The sequence below is a fragment of the Bactrocera dorsalis genome, chromosome 1 (genome assembly GCF_023373825.1).
Source record: "Bactrocera dorsalis isolate Fly_Bdor chromosome 1, ASM2337382v1, whole genome shotgun sequence".
In the NCBI taxonomy this organism is placed as follows: Eukaryota; Metazoa; Arthropoda; class Insecta; order Diptera; family Tephritidae; genus Bactrocera; species Bactrocera dorsalis.
In genome coordinates this window covers 105127150-105142350 of record NC_064303.1, presented here as the reverse complement: position 1 = coordinate 105142350, position 15201 = coordinate 105127150, and the positions used below count along the sequence as shown (strand labels likewise).

Here is a 15201-nt window from a genome sequence, read left to right as displayed (position 1 = left end):
TGCGGTGCAAACAACCGTTATATGCACTTAAAAACCCCCAAAAACGGATATTGACAAACAACAACAATTTGGAACAAGTTTGTGTTTGTTGCTTTTGTGGTTAAATCGAAAAAAATACACTTACCCTGCTGGATAGGCCAAGAGACCGCTAACGGGCGAAACATCCAAGGCGGCATTGCTGCAAACTGTGAGGCCGAGCACTTTTTTGAGCTTTATCTGCAAATGAACGCAAAGCAAACACAGAAAATAAATGGTTAGAATTGTGGATCAAATGTTGAAAGAAAGTGTGAGGTAGAATTTCAATATAGTATATAAGAGTGGTGGGCAGAATTTTGGTTTTAATTTTTTTTGCTGAATTTTGGAAAGCAAAATTTCCAATCGATACTGTGTTGACGTGTGGCTAAATGTTATGTATCAGCACTGCATGGAAGTTATTCATGTTTGGTATGTATACCCATATGCACATACATATGTACATATGTATATGTGTAGTATGTTTACTAGTCGCTGCAATTGCTTTGCTTGTGCAAATACAAGTTTGATGCCATTTAAAATTCATTTAATTTGTTAGATCAATCAAATGCCGTCGCATTCAATTAGCTTCTAAAATGTATGAGTTTAATTTAATTATGAAGAACTCGGGTAATTAGGGTACATCACTTATTTTAAAGGTATTTAAAAATATGTGATTAAATTTTTTGTAAAAAAAATTAGAAAAATATTAAAAAAATTAATAAAAATTTAATTTAATTAAAGCATATTGCACTAATTAAAAAAAAAATAAAAATAAATTTTAGTATTTAGTTATTTTAATTAATAATAAAACAAAAAATTCAAAATAATTAAATTTGATCTAAATTCAGTCAAACTAAGAAAATTTATAAGAAATATTTATTCTTTATAAAAAAAAAAATAATAAAATTTTAATTAAATAGATATCCGCACAAAATTTAAATTAATAATGCAAAATTTTAGTAAAAGAAAATTAAAACTAAAATATAATAACAAAAATAAATAGATAGAAATTGGATTAAAAAATTATTGTAATTTAAAATGTAAAAATTGTTGCACTAAATTAATTAAAAAATTTTTTATTACATAAATTGTTAATTTAATATTCATTAATTACTTAATACTTTTTCATTTAAAAAATAATATAAACAATTAGTTAATATAAAATATTAATAATTAATTAATATAAAATAAAAATAATAATAAAAAAATAATTTAAAAAATAGGAAAAGAAAAATAATTAAAGCAGAAGTTATTATCTTGATTTAGTTCAAGAAATAAAATAATAAAAAATAAACAAACAAAGACACATAGTTAATTAAATTCAGGTAGTTAATTAAATTTAAATAAGAAAAATTAATAAAAATTAAAATAAAAAATTTCCTTAAAGTTAAAATTTATAAATTTTGCACCCGATTTTTTTAATAAAAATTTTACATAATTAATTATGATTAATTAATATTTTTTTTTTAATATCTAATCCCTTTTTATTTTTTTTAAATAAGTACTAAACTTTTTTCGAAACTTAAAAATGACGACATTGTGTAAGCAATAATTAATTGACTAAAGCCATTAAAAAGTAATGCAAAAATTTACGTAATTTAACGATTTTAGAATTTATTGCAAATAGCGCAACAATAAATCAATGAAAATAAACAAAAGTCACGTACACGCTAAACAAACAACAACAAAAGGCTTGTCTCGAACGCTGAAATGCCTGTTAGACGACGTCATGCGCAAGCGCAACAGTCGCCAAACCGACTCGCGCCACACCAGCGGTTGACATCAGCATCCAGGCAAATACCTGGATGTACTCACATACTTGATAATTGAATAAACGCTTCAACTAGATGCCAAGCAAATATTTATTACAATGTTTATATTCCTGTTTACTGTTTCTTTTTTAATTTTTTTTTTAATATTTCGATTTTTTATAACTCAACTTTACTACGCAATTCAAAACAGTACGGCAACCATGTTGCACAATTTGTCTCGATTACAGACTGAACAGCGAAACGCCACCAATCAATTGGAAACTGTAATTTAGCCGATGCGTTGAGGCATACACACACACGTCTCCATATGAAAGCACATGCACACATTTAACCTTTTTGTTTGCACCAAAAGCTACATTACGGGTATTTCAAGCCTTCAGCCATTCAGTCAGCCATTCATGCATTCAATAGCCAGCAGGTAACGCGATATACTCGTATAATATAGCAGCAGCGCACTCGCCGTCGTTAACTGTGATGATTTTCAATGACTTGGCAAGTCGTTGTGCGACGTTGCGTATACGTAATGTGTTATTAAGATTCACCTTGATCTTGTCTAGCGGCGCGCACAGCTGCTGAAAGCAGAGTTTACTTCACTTGAGGCGATATTATTAGTGTGCTGTTTTTGTTGTTGTTGTTGTGCAACAATCATAACTACCGCGTGGGGAGAAAGGAGGCGTGGTGTGTGTATTTAAATGAAGCTATAATTGTGCAAACAGGTAGTTGGAGTGTGGAAAGACTAACGAGCAAAGGGAAAGAGACACAGCGAAATTGAAGCACAAATTGTAAATGTATAGAAAAATAAAAGTAACAATAAAGAGCAGTTACAACGTAGTATTGCTGCTGCCATTCAACGATAGTTAGTCAATAATTGAGATCATCGAGTAATTTCAGTTCACGTGGAGCGCAGGTTGTGTGGGTAAACACTTGCTAATGGCTTTCGAGTGGTTGCTATTGTTATTGTACAGAGCTCATTAACATATTAGTTTGTGTGGCGCGTGTAAAACGAGTATATATATTTACATACAAAATACCTTTAGTCTATTAATTCATTAGATATTCGTTAATCTCAGTTAAAATTGTGCGGCTTTAAGAGCTTTGTTATTGTTGTTTCTGGGATACAATTAGTGTTAGAAATAAATCACGATTTTATAAAACGATCGTTATAAGCGCCGTTAATTTCAGTTTAGAAAAATTTAAAGATAAAATTTAAATAAAATCGTGACGAGAAAGTAAAAAAAATCTATTTTTAGGATTTTACAATGACATAAGAGCATACAGGGTGATTATTTATGGTACAAATTTATTTTTCATTAATTTTTAGTTATTTAATTTAACAAGAAAAATTTAATTAAACAAAAAAAAAATTAAATTAATTTTTTTTTTTAATTTTATTTTAATTTTAATTGTTATTTATTTTAAGAAAAATTTTATATATTTAATTATTTTTTTAAATTTTTATTTTAATTGTTTTTTGAAAATTTTTAATTTTATTTTATTTTAATTGTTTTTTTTTTTTATTTTTTTAAGTTTTTTTAATTTTTTTAAGTTTTTTTTTTTAATTTTTTTAAATTATTATTTTTAATTTTTTTGTTACCAATTCACTGAAAAATAAAATTTTAATGTCACTATCTGCATAGAACCTGGACCTAAAAGGTACATTTTCGCAAGGCAAAATTGACAAAATTCTCCTCTGAATCCTTTCAGAGCGTTTCGACTGGTGTCTTCTATAATAATATAGCCTTACTTGCTTAACAGAGGCTTTCCCTTACACTCGTGGTTCTAACCACCATAATAAAAAAAAGGAATTAAAGGAGTCCGGATCTCTTATAAAAAACCGAAAGGAAGTAGTTCCGAAAAGAGGGCAGCGTTTGCAACGAGCTCGAAAACAGCCAACACAAAGCCAGCAGGGAACCTTGGTCTAGGTGCAAGAGCTGGCATTAGCAAGGGATTTTAATCTAAGCCTAACTTCCTAGCTAAAATACGAAAAGACTTTTTCGACTACCAATATAAACATGTGGCTTACCAGTTTGGTACAAAATTACCATTACCCATTAATCATTTATTTACCCATTAATTATTGAATTTAATTTAATTCGTTCAAAATCAAGTCTTATCATCATTGTAATTATTATTAGCCATGAAAATAATTTTATTTGCACTAAATTGCCTAAATTGCCATGCCAAACAACCCCAACCACACTATTATAGTTTTCAAGACCAAAACATATGCAAATAAGCGTCGCTAATTAGTAAACAAATATTTTAAATATTTGTATATAATTTTTTTTCTTACTTTTTGGACCAAACCAAAATATTGATAATGCCTAAAACTAGTTTATTTGATTTCGATTTTATTTTTTTTTTTTAATTTTGCCGCATTTTATAAATGTACAAAAATACATATGTAAATATGTGTGTTGATAAAATGACAAAAAACGTGATTTGAAAATCCATTCTCAATGCTGATTAACGTATTACGGCATGTCAATATTGGTATGTGAATATCAATATTTCCATATGCACGGTGCGGTGCCACAGCCACCGAGATTAGGGGTAAACAAATAGCGCTAAGTGAACTATACATTTTGGTGTTTTCGGTTGATTGCATCACCAACGAACACTCGTACTCGTATTAGCATTAACAAATAACACAATTTTAGTTTAGAATGTTAGTGAGACATAAGTGAGTTATGTATTTATGTATGCAAATATGACATTGGAGAATGTTTTGGGGGATAAAAATAGGTAGACTTGTTTTAAAAGTAAATATCGCGCTGATATTTGATATGGCAGTTAAAACTGAAAATCAACAAGTTTTTGTTAACATCTTTTTTCTCTAGACTTCGCCTATATAGCGTATTAAAAAAGCTTTTAAAAGTATTTATATTTAGTTTCGAAAACTATAATCAAAACATCAAACAAGAAACAAAACAAGAATATTAGCAAGAAATCGTATTACGAAAGTAATTTGAAGTGTATCTTTCAGCTGATGCTTCAGGTATGCAGTGGTGTTATTCCAAACAGTAAAGCTTGGAAAGTGTCGAATCGAACGAACAACTGGTATAAAGTCGACAGGCTGGCATAATGTAGTGAAGCGCGGTTATACCACTTCAATGCGGTAAACGCATATTCTCTTCTATTAACTTCAACTAGTGACCATTGCAGTTTTCTGTAAAAAAAAGTGTTTCTAAGTAAATTCAGATAACTGAAAATTGGTTGAGGGAAAGTTATATAGATAATGTTCGATAGAATAAGTTTCGACTTGGGTAATGTTGAGTTTGACAAAAGAAAAAGTTGACTGGTCGAGAGAGACGATCGATCCATGTGAGTCAAGAGATATTGAAAAAATTGTAGATCACTGATCATTCATAGTAATGCTTGGAAATAATGCACTTATAGCAATCACCTTTAAATTGGAGCTCCCGTGTTTGAAGGAATTTTCCCCATATGTCGAAATCTACTTCAGCTTCTAAATGATGCATTGAGAGCAGAGATGTACTCACAGCTCATATAGTATTCTATGATTGAACGAGTCATTTTACATTTTAGTACAAAATGCAGAGTAGTTGACTTTGAAGTGTGCGGCGCAGAGTCGGTGGAAAAGAGGCGTAGTGAGTCGAAGCTGAAGGAGAAGGTTCAATAGCAGAACTGCTGTACAGACCTTGAGTTTTTGAGTTTGCTGACAGTGAGCTCAAAGTTAAGGGGTGCATAACTTCAAAAGCTGTGGCATCAAGCCACTTCCATACTAAATTTGTCTGGTAGCTGCCACAGCGGAATCGTCAGAAACTGTAAGCTGAGCTCGCTAGAAAGGACACTCTTACCAAAATCCCATTAGGATGGGAACTAACAGATGTTCCCCTATTTACTTGCACCTGAGCGCTGGATTTAGGGGCCTCATGCAAACTTAGTAAGCTTTGATCAGCAACCAGCACTTGTTGGACTATACATTTTGGAGGACGTAACTTGTCAAATTTGCAGAAAGATGAGATGGTAACTAATATACACTTTGTTCTTCACTGTTTAGCTTTCGCCAAACTAAGGTTGGCATCTTCGTTGCCTTACTTTCAACGAATCCGACGAAGCGACTGGAGTAGATATTAAGCGCAATAAATTTGTGGGTGGCTCTAGGTGTTTTGTAGATATACGACGAACTTTTTAATCCGCACTTTGGAGTTCAGAGCAACACAACGGATAAGCGCCTCTAGTATTACTGCTATTCGTGGTCTCATGAATATCAACCTACATACATATTTACCCAATCTAATCTAACTTGGTTCTGAAGTGCGTCTTGAGAAACGTTTGTCTTTGCAAAAATACAATTAGAGGTTAATCTTTACCTGCCAAGGAGAGGGAGTTATTAAAAAAATTCCTTTAATATTTTTTGGAATGAGCTTCAATAAATTAACCAAATATAAAATATTGAGAACAGGGACTCTTTCTAACACAAAAAATTTTCTTGAATTGAAAAATTGTTAATTCACAGCGGATATTCACGTCCATCAAATGGATAAATAATTTATTAGCAACAGATATGTACATATGTAAGTACATATACATACATACATAAAAACACATGATTCTGTACTTATAATGACTTGTAAACATAAAATATGCTTGTGACAGACACAACCCACACACTTGCAACATATACTTTAACAAAATTTATGAATTCGCTGCAACATTTACATACGTACATACATATGTCGATTCGTGACTACAATGTCGGACAGAATTTGGAGTAAAATATTTACTACAAGTGCTCTAAATCAATCCAAAGCAGCAACAAACGTAAAAGGCCGCAGATATGCCAGTTAAAACACCCACTATTGAAGCGAAAACAAAAAAATAGAAAAAAAAAAAAACAAAAAGCTGCAAATATATCTATTTATGTATTAAAATACGTACATATGTACGCGTATTATATATGAGAGTAAGTAAGTACGTATGTAAATGCTTAGTAACAAATGTGAAGTGAAATTTCACAAGCCAACTGTTGAGCTTCAGAATTCATGCCAAAACTTTAAGAATCTTTTTCTTAAGCATGTACTATAAGCAGATATTAAGATGCATAGCGTGTATATAGAATTGTGTGTGTATGAATGTGTGCTACCATTTTACACTTTTGTTATTGTTTTTGTTATGCTGTCACAGGTAGCTGCTACTCCAGTCAGCCTGAGTACATATGTAGAGCTGACTACACGGATGTGTCAGACATTTGATGGATGGAATGACTGATGGATTTGCCAAATTGATTTGCAGAACGACAACTGACTTTAGAATATTAAAATCGCATTCATAATTTTTTTTTAGTTTTTTTTTTTAAGAAGCGCGCGGATTAAAGATTGCTTGTTGTAGTTTTCAGCAGAGGGTTTGAAAGCATTTAAGATGCAGCAAAAAATAAAAGTAGAAAATAATATTTACAATACTATATATGCAAAGCTTTCAAACTTAATCTTAACTCTCAGGAATAATTTAAATTTTTTTTTGGTTTTAAGGAAAAATATTTTTTTCGCTTTTTGATAAAAAAATTATTATTTTTTTCCTAAAAAATTTTATTTTAGACAAAATTTATATGCAAGTAAATAATATTTTTTACAAAAAAAAAAAATCGGTTAGAAAAAAAAAAAATATTAAAAAAAAAATTAAAATTAAAAAAATTTTATATTATTTTTTAGAAAAAAAATATTTTTTTTGATATAAACGGATTTGTTTTTTATAAAAAATTTTATTCTAAAATCTGCAGCAGTCTAAAATACTAATGACTTCAAAGATTATATTTTTTTAGAAAAATTCTTTTTTTTTCTAAATTTTATTTTCTAAAATATTTTTTTTTTTGTAAAAAATATTAATCTATCCGATTTTTTTTTTTAATATTATTTTTGTAATTATTCTAAAAATTTTTTTTTTTTCTGAAAAATATTATTTTTTTTTTTATATTAATGTAACCGGATTTTTTTTGTAAAAATTATTATTTCTGTTTATTATTTTAATAAAAAGTAATAATTTATTTTATTTTTTGTACTAAAAATTCTCATGTCAAGTTTCCAAGTAATGGCTAAATCTAGTATCAATGTCAGTAATAAATTTAGTTCATTTCATACAACAGCACATGCCATACAACAATCAACAGTTAAAGGCGCCTTAAGCAATGTGTTTTCCATTTCAAGCCGAGAAAAGAGTGAGCAGTGAGATCACCCACAGGCTGTAGTGAAAAAACTTGTAGAAAAAAGTAAAGCCCAGCACTTTTGATGCGCATTTTGAATGAAATGTCATTTGCGCGAATTCACGCCTGCGCTCTTTACGCCCCCCTGCCTCAGCCACAGCAGCCTTGCTCTCGACATTTGACTCATCTCAGCTCAGCAGCTGCACCCACAACACTACGTTACGCTCGCTGATAGTTATTGGCATTCAGTCAAATATTTATATATACAAACTTACATACATACTATACAGAGATTTATATTTATAAGCATATATACATATGTATATAAATAATGTCTTTCGTTGCCATATATGAATTTTAACATCTGTTGCAATGGTATTTTCATATGGATTCGTCATTTAGTACTTTTTCTGCTTGTTTCTTAGTCAAATCAGTTTTATAGTCAAAGCCAAGTTGCTTAGGTTCACGACTAGCACTCGATTGGTCGCATGTTCGAAACACACAGGCAGTAAAATTGAGGTTTTGCTATAGTTCTTGAAATTAGTCGACCTTAAGTAGGACTTAAGATGCTCATAAACATTTCTGGCGATAAAAGAAGCTTTCACAAAATCTTTCTGTTGTTCTAATATAACTCCTATCACACTTTCTAACCTAATTAAGCAAAAAATTTGGCCTAGCATCTGCCCAAGGTTGCTTTAGAAAAATGACATCATTAGAAAGTAAGGCTGTGAGTACTTTACTGAAGAATTTAAAATAAGAAAAAATGGGAAAATTCTGAAGCTGAGAGTTAAACTGACAGTTCACAGCTGACAGTTAAAGCTTTCGAAGATTTTGATATAGTCTGTTTGTTAATACTTTGATAGACTTCAGAGCTAAAACAATAATGCTAGACAGAGAAAATAATCCAGAAGGTCGTTGATATTCACCCCCCTCAAGCTTTCTATGAACCGTATGCAGTCCAAGATTTGCAAAAAATGTGTTCTCTGTTAATCAGGTGTATCCTTGCAAGTTCTTACAAACGTGGTAATGTAGAAAGTTCTATATAATGCTCCATCGAACTCTGTTAGATAAGTTCGTTAAGAAGCGTTTAAAGACCAGAATATAATCGATTATTCGAAAACGAACATACAGAGCGACTTCTATAGGAAAGGCCATCAAATCACATCTTTCAAAATCGTTTAGCTGTTGCAAATATATTGCACACGTGTTTTTCTCTCCAAGAAGCTCTACATTTGTCGGAACCATCGATATCGGACTATTATAGCATATAGCTGTCATACAAACTGACCGATCAAAATCAAAGCTTTTGTATGGAAAACTTTTTTATTTGACAAAATATCTCCACGAAATTTGACATAAATGATTGTTGAAGGAAACCTTACTACCTCGGCACATATCTTTCAAATCGAACCACTATAGCATATAGCTGCCATACAAACTGATCGCTCAAAATCAAGAAAGAGAACTTGATAAAGGCTTAAATACCTTATTTATAATATAGATGTATGAAAATTTTGCTAATATTGCAAAAATTATCAAATTTTATTTTTTTGACAGACATGAAATATTGTAGCTATTTAGTTTCCTAGTGGGTATTAACTCGAGTTTTAAGAGAACACAATTCAACTCGCTTGCCAAAGGTCGTTAGACACAAATCGAGATTTGTATTCATTATTCATTCTTTATATACATAAGTAAGTTTTGTTTTCGTATGTAGCTACCGAGGCGCTGTCGGTGGAAACCGGTTTCTAGCAAAGTCAAGAAAAAATCTCAAAAATTAGCAAATGAAACGATTATTTACAATTTTGTTGTCTAAATTTAACTTTTTTTTTGCTGCGCTCGCATGTTGTCATAATTGTAAACAATTAGAAGTCATTTTCGTGATCAAATTAAAAATACAAAAACAACAATAAATAGAAAAAAAAATGAAATAATGTTAACGGCTGCCAGCTTGGGGCTGATAAAAAGCAAGAAAAAATGGTGAAAAAAAATTTAGAAAAAAATCTACAACTAAAACACTGTGAGCTGCACAAAATCACAAAAACAACAAGAAAAAGTGGCCGCTGGACAGAAATTAGGTTGTTGTTGAAAAGGAAAAAAAAAACAGAAATGCTTGAAAAATAGGAAAAAACAGAATCTGAAGTGCTTGAGAAAGAGAAATAGCAAAAATAATAATAATAACAACAACAACAACACGATTTCAACAATCGGAAGTCGCTGGCAATTAAAAATAAAATCGTAAGGAATTTTTTTGAAACGCTTGCCGCTGCTCACTCACTGTCATTGCCAAAAGCGTACGTCGGCATTCGGCGGTTAGGTCAGTCAATATTCGCTGCAGAGCTCAAAGTAGCACACATATGTACATACATATGAATCAAAGTAAGCGCATGAATAACAAAAAAATATCTATAACCACCCATTCGGCAGCGAGTGCATTGCGCAATCGCACACTCAGCCACAACCACAAACACGCGCTTTTTGTTGAATTTTTGTTCAACTTGCGATTTATGAGTTTGCAACAAATTTGCTTGGCGTAGCATAAAGAAATTTCTATGCGAATCGCTGCTGAATTAAATTCTGCATGCATTTGCCGTCCAAAAGCAACAATAACAACACTTGTTTAAACAATTTGTTGTGCGTGTCAGTCAAAGGAAATACGAATTTGGCTGCGCAGACAAAAAATCATAGACAGTTCGACGAAGTTTTTGTACGCATGCGTCAGCCATAAAACTAAATGCGCTTGTCTGTCTTTTCGCCGGTGGTGTATGTGCATGGCGATGGCAGCGAAGCGAAGTTATATGCGCTCAATCAAACACGAACAAACTCTTTAACTCAGTTAAAGCGCTCCACCATTCCGTTGCTGCATGCGAAATTTCAAGCACAAGCGACTAGTCGCTGCTTAAGCTCGTGTCAAAGCGTTTGTGTATGTATGTTTGTGTGTGTGTTTGCGTAGTGTAAGTGCCGGTGGAAGGTGGAAATTGAAAGAGCTAGTGTAGGTAAACGGGTCAACAACGGTACAATGCCGGATTAGCGATGGTGTCGCTGACAACAGTTGACCGATAATTGAATTTATTGCCAGCGGTGGGAAGTTAGCGGGAAGAGAAAGTATTATTTACTGTTTTTTATTATATTTTCGGGAAAATTTGTATTTTTTGCTGCCAAAAAGTGTTAAGAAAAAAAAATTAGGGCTTTGGTTGCATGCAGTTTCTATTTACAGCTCATTTGAACAGTGTCAGGGAATTTTAATTGTTATTTTCAGATGTCCAAAGTTTTATATATTTATAAAAATGTTGCTCCCAATTATTTTTGGACATTTTTTATGTATAGTAGTGACATTGACTAGAGAGCCGTCAGCGCAGACTTTTCCATGCCTAGAAAGAGAAGCGAAAGATGTTGATCGTGTAGTGAAGGAAGGGCAAGGTAAAGTACTTGAAAGCCACATACAAAGATTCCTTGCAACTTGAGAATTACGTCACTGTGCAACTATGAATTTGAGGAAGTTAAGGACTTTATTTATCTTGGTATGAGCATAAATTTGAATAATAATATACACCAGAAGTTCAAGCGCAGAACAACTCTTGCCAAGAGGTGCTAATTTGAGATCAGTAGGCACTTGAAAAGCAGATCTCTCTTTCTCGACGAACGAAAATTACGCTCTATAAGTCTCTAAATATTCCCCTTCTATTATATAGCGCTGCAATATAGACGATAACAAAACGAGATGAGAAAGCACTTGGAGCATTTGAAAGAACTGTTCACCGCAAGGTATTTGGACCCGTTCAAGTGAGTGATGAATATCGAAGAAGATGGAACCACAAAGTATATGAGCTCTACGGCGACATTTCGTTCGCATAGAAGATGATGGTCTAGAGAAAATCTCCTTCGATTCGACACCTATCATCATCAGATGCAAGGCGCTCACGCATCCAATGAAAGCAGCAAGTGCAAAGCGACCTGCCCCTACTTAGGAGGAGGCTTGACCTCACAAAGGAAATTTTGGGTTCTCAGCCCAGACCGACATACGGTTAAAGTACTAATAAAGAAGAAGTGATTTATACAATAGTTAGGCAAATGTGACGGATTTGTGCTCAAAAAGCAGGAAGAAGTGAATAATGGTTCTTTAACATTTGGATTGTCTCGTAGAGATCACCCGAGAGGGGTTATGGCTTCTTACTTTTTCAAAAGAAAAGCGGTGGTTGAGTGAGAAAAATCTCGTAAAAGAAGTTCAGCGCTTGTATTGACTTAAAAGAAGGCGCTTTAAGGGTGATTATATTAATTTCGAGTAGATTCTGATGTAAGGTAACAGTGGGCCGATCTTATGCCAAGTTTTTTGAAAAAACTCTTAGGTTAGCCACAAAAAAAAAGTTGATAATGAATTTCTGAAAAAAACTTTTTGTTTTACCATTTTTCACTTATTGATGAGTTTTAACTGGATATAATAGAAATTAGGGTGGGTCAAAAGCATGTTCAATCAATTTCCTACAAAATCTATGAAACGAAATATGTTTTGAAGTATTTGAACGCGAGCAAAAAATAGAAAACTGTTAGGCGAAGAGCCTTCTCTTTACAATTAAGAGCTCATACTTAGAGAGTCTTCCTTAGCGGGATCTATCAACTAATTTTATAGAGTACGAAGCGAAAAAAATATTCAATATTTTTAACTCACCCTATTATATACATACATACATAAATATTTGCTGCTTATTTCTTGCTTTCTTTAATCTATTTTTCTCTACTCACAATATTAACTTAATTTATTAATTATAAAATTAATTAAAACATTTTATTATTTTGCCTTCCTCTTCTCCGCTTAATTAATTACTCAACTGCGCGAGGTACCTATAATTTCAAAGAACATCTCAATTTAACCTACATTCATCACTATAATACACATTGTGGGCCGCACATACACCATACATACAACAACAAAAACAATTTGCAACCTTCAATAAATGTGTAAAATGTGTGCCACAAGCTGCGGCTGCTGAGCGTGGACCACGCAACTCATCTGGCAGACACTTTGTCGTTCATTAGCAAACAACACAATCTGGCAGCCTTGACAATCGTTACACAAATAAAATAACAACAAAAGAAATAAAAGCATAAACACGCTGCCGTACACACATGTTTTAAACGAAAAACAAACAGACTTGGAATTTGCATTCGCGCGAAGCTCTGCGTGTGGGCTGGATTGGATGCAAGAGCTCTGCACATGTAACCGCGCCGTTTTGTTAGTGTCAAGTGGAAATGTCAATAAGAAGTGAAAAAATCGAATTTTTTTCTGACGATTTTTTGCGAACATCAAGTGCAAGAATTATGTGTGAGTGTGCTTAAGTTTTTGGCTGATGAAATTTATATTAATAAAAGTAACAAGAGATAGATTTTGGTATCACTTCCAAATTTCTTGGAGGTTAAGTCTAAAATTTTTATTTTATAATAAAGTAAAAAATAATTGTAGAAGTTGCACTTTTAAGTTAAAGTTACGACTTAAGCCCGAAAAGTTTCGTTCAGTATAACTTACTGGAGGGAAATGTCGACGATTCCGCAATTCTGAAATGATCTAATTTTTGCTAAATATGGCAACACTCCACAAGTTTTAGATCTATTAAGATCTTGATTGATTGACTTAAAAAAATCTTAGCTGAAGTAGGCATTTTTTATTACGAGGAAAGTTTATCATTCGCGTGAATGTCCCTTTATTTCTTTGGGTTAGGTCGTAGATGGATCGAACTTGGACCCTTGAACTCAAAAAAGTGGATCACTAGATCTTCATATATCGACAAAGCATTTTGAGTTTACCACATCTTCATTAAGGCGGTTATTATATCATCTACTTCGCTAGGCAAAATTCGAACAATGGAAGAGAAAATGACAGAAGGATTCCACGTCCCTTTTCCTCCATAAAAAAGAGCGCCCTGCAAAACATTTAGCTGCACAACGTATGAACCTATTGGGCGGTGTTCAGTTAGAACTCCTACAATTGCTGCGATATTGACTTTGCTAGTGTCAGTAGTTCGGAGCTCTCTTACACTTTAGACCAAAAGGATCTCTAAGATGCATAAGTTCAGGTAGTTGACTAGCGCTTTCTGAGCTCACTAGAGGTTCAAAGATCTAACGCCACAAGAAGACTTCAGAAAATCGACTCGGTTCAAATTGGAAAGAGAGTGCTCTCTCCAACAAGCTCATTGGCTCTGCAGGTTTCGGCGCTGTGACTGGACACCCACGCAAGTCTAAGAATGCAGAAAAAGCTTGAGGCAATTGTTAATGGGGTCATGCACTCTTTAGCTAGTACACTCCTAACTAGTGCATTGAACACAGTCAGCGAGCTCTGAAACTGGAGTTGATGTCGACCTCTCGGCAGAAGATTTTACTTCCTACTCTCCCTCTAAACTTCGATTGATCAATGAAGTAATGAGATTATTAGCTCTTTTCCAACAGCTTCTCTCCGCTCACAAATCTCTCGTAGGTCTGTGAGTCGCGAAGGAACCGCCAGGTGAAGGTCCTTTGTCTCCTTAGATACAGGTTGAATCTACATACATCAGTCTTTCGCCGACTGAACGGTTCGAGAAGCTTCAACTCAGATCATTTATAAAATTTACTATTCACTAGGTGATATTTGAATCTGGAAGTCTTTTGATTTATCTGTGTTCGTCACCACTCCCCTGTACTGTACTGTTCGCTATCTAAATTGATAAAGTTATTAGATCCCTTTCTGTAGCGTCCTAATAACTGATTATTCCAAATCGGTTTCAAATCTTTCAGAAGAAAAGTCGTCCTCATCTCAATGAAACAATTTTGTTTTCTGTGGTCTGCGGTTTCTTTAAAGAAAGTATTTAATTTTCTATAATGAGTTATAAGTTTTAGACTATAAGGAAGAAGCCTCGTCTATCTTTTTTGTTGCACTTTTTCTCAGTGAAGGCGCTTTAACCAGTAATATAAGAAAGATATTTGTATGACTTTGTCGGTTGTCTGGGTTGAGAGGTCTAAAGTCCTAGCCACCCCACGCATTTTCATTCTCAGAGTCACCTTGGAGAAATTTAATGTACTTAATACACCATTTTCAAAGTTATACAACTAAGCACCCTTCAAGGTCTGAATTTTTATAATGAGTTACGTAAGAGTTAATATTTCTTTGGCTTTCTTCGGCAAATTGGTCGTTGTCATTTTGTTGGCGTTGTTGGCTTGTCAATCGTTTCCTGAAGGTAAACAAAGACATGACAAGCGTGAAGAACGCATTGTTACCATAACTGT

General features: G+C 33.0%; 1 protein-coding gene across 12 annotated transcripts in view; it reads right to left on the bottom strand.

The window, feature by feature from the left end:
- LOC105224414 (mitogen-activated protein kinase-binding protein 1) overlaps window positions 1–15201 on the bottom strand; it is a 221307-nt gene that overhangs the window by 27565 nt on the left and 178541 nt on the right. For all 12 annotated transcript variants that reach the window (XR_007421372.1, XM_049446332.1, XM_049446334.1 and 9 more), the window contains one exon: window positions 125–216. Coding sequence is in view for 11 of the 12 variants with exons in the window: in XM_049446332.1 (XP_049302289.1) it covers window positions 125–216 (92 nt within the window). In the remaining variant the exon portion in view is untranslated. The remainder of the gene's footprint in view (window positions 1–124; window positions 217–15201) is intronic.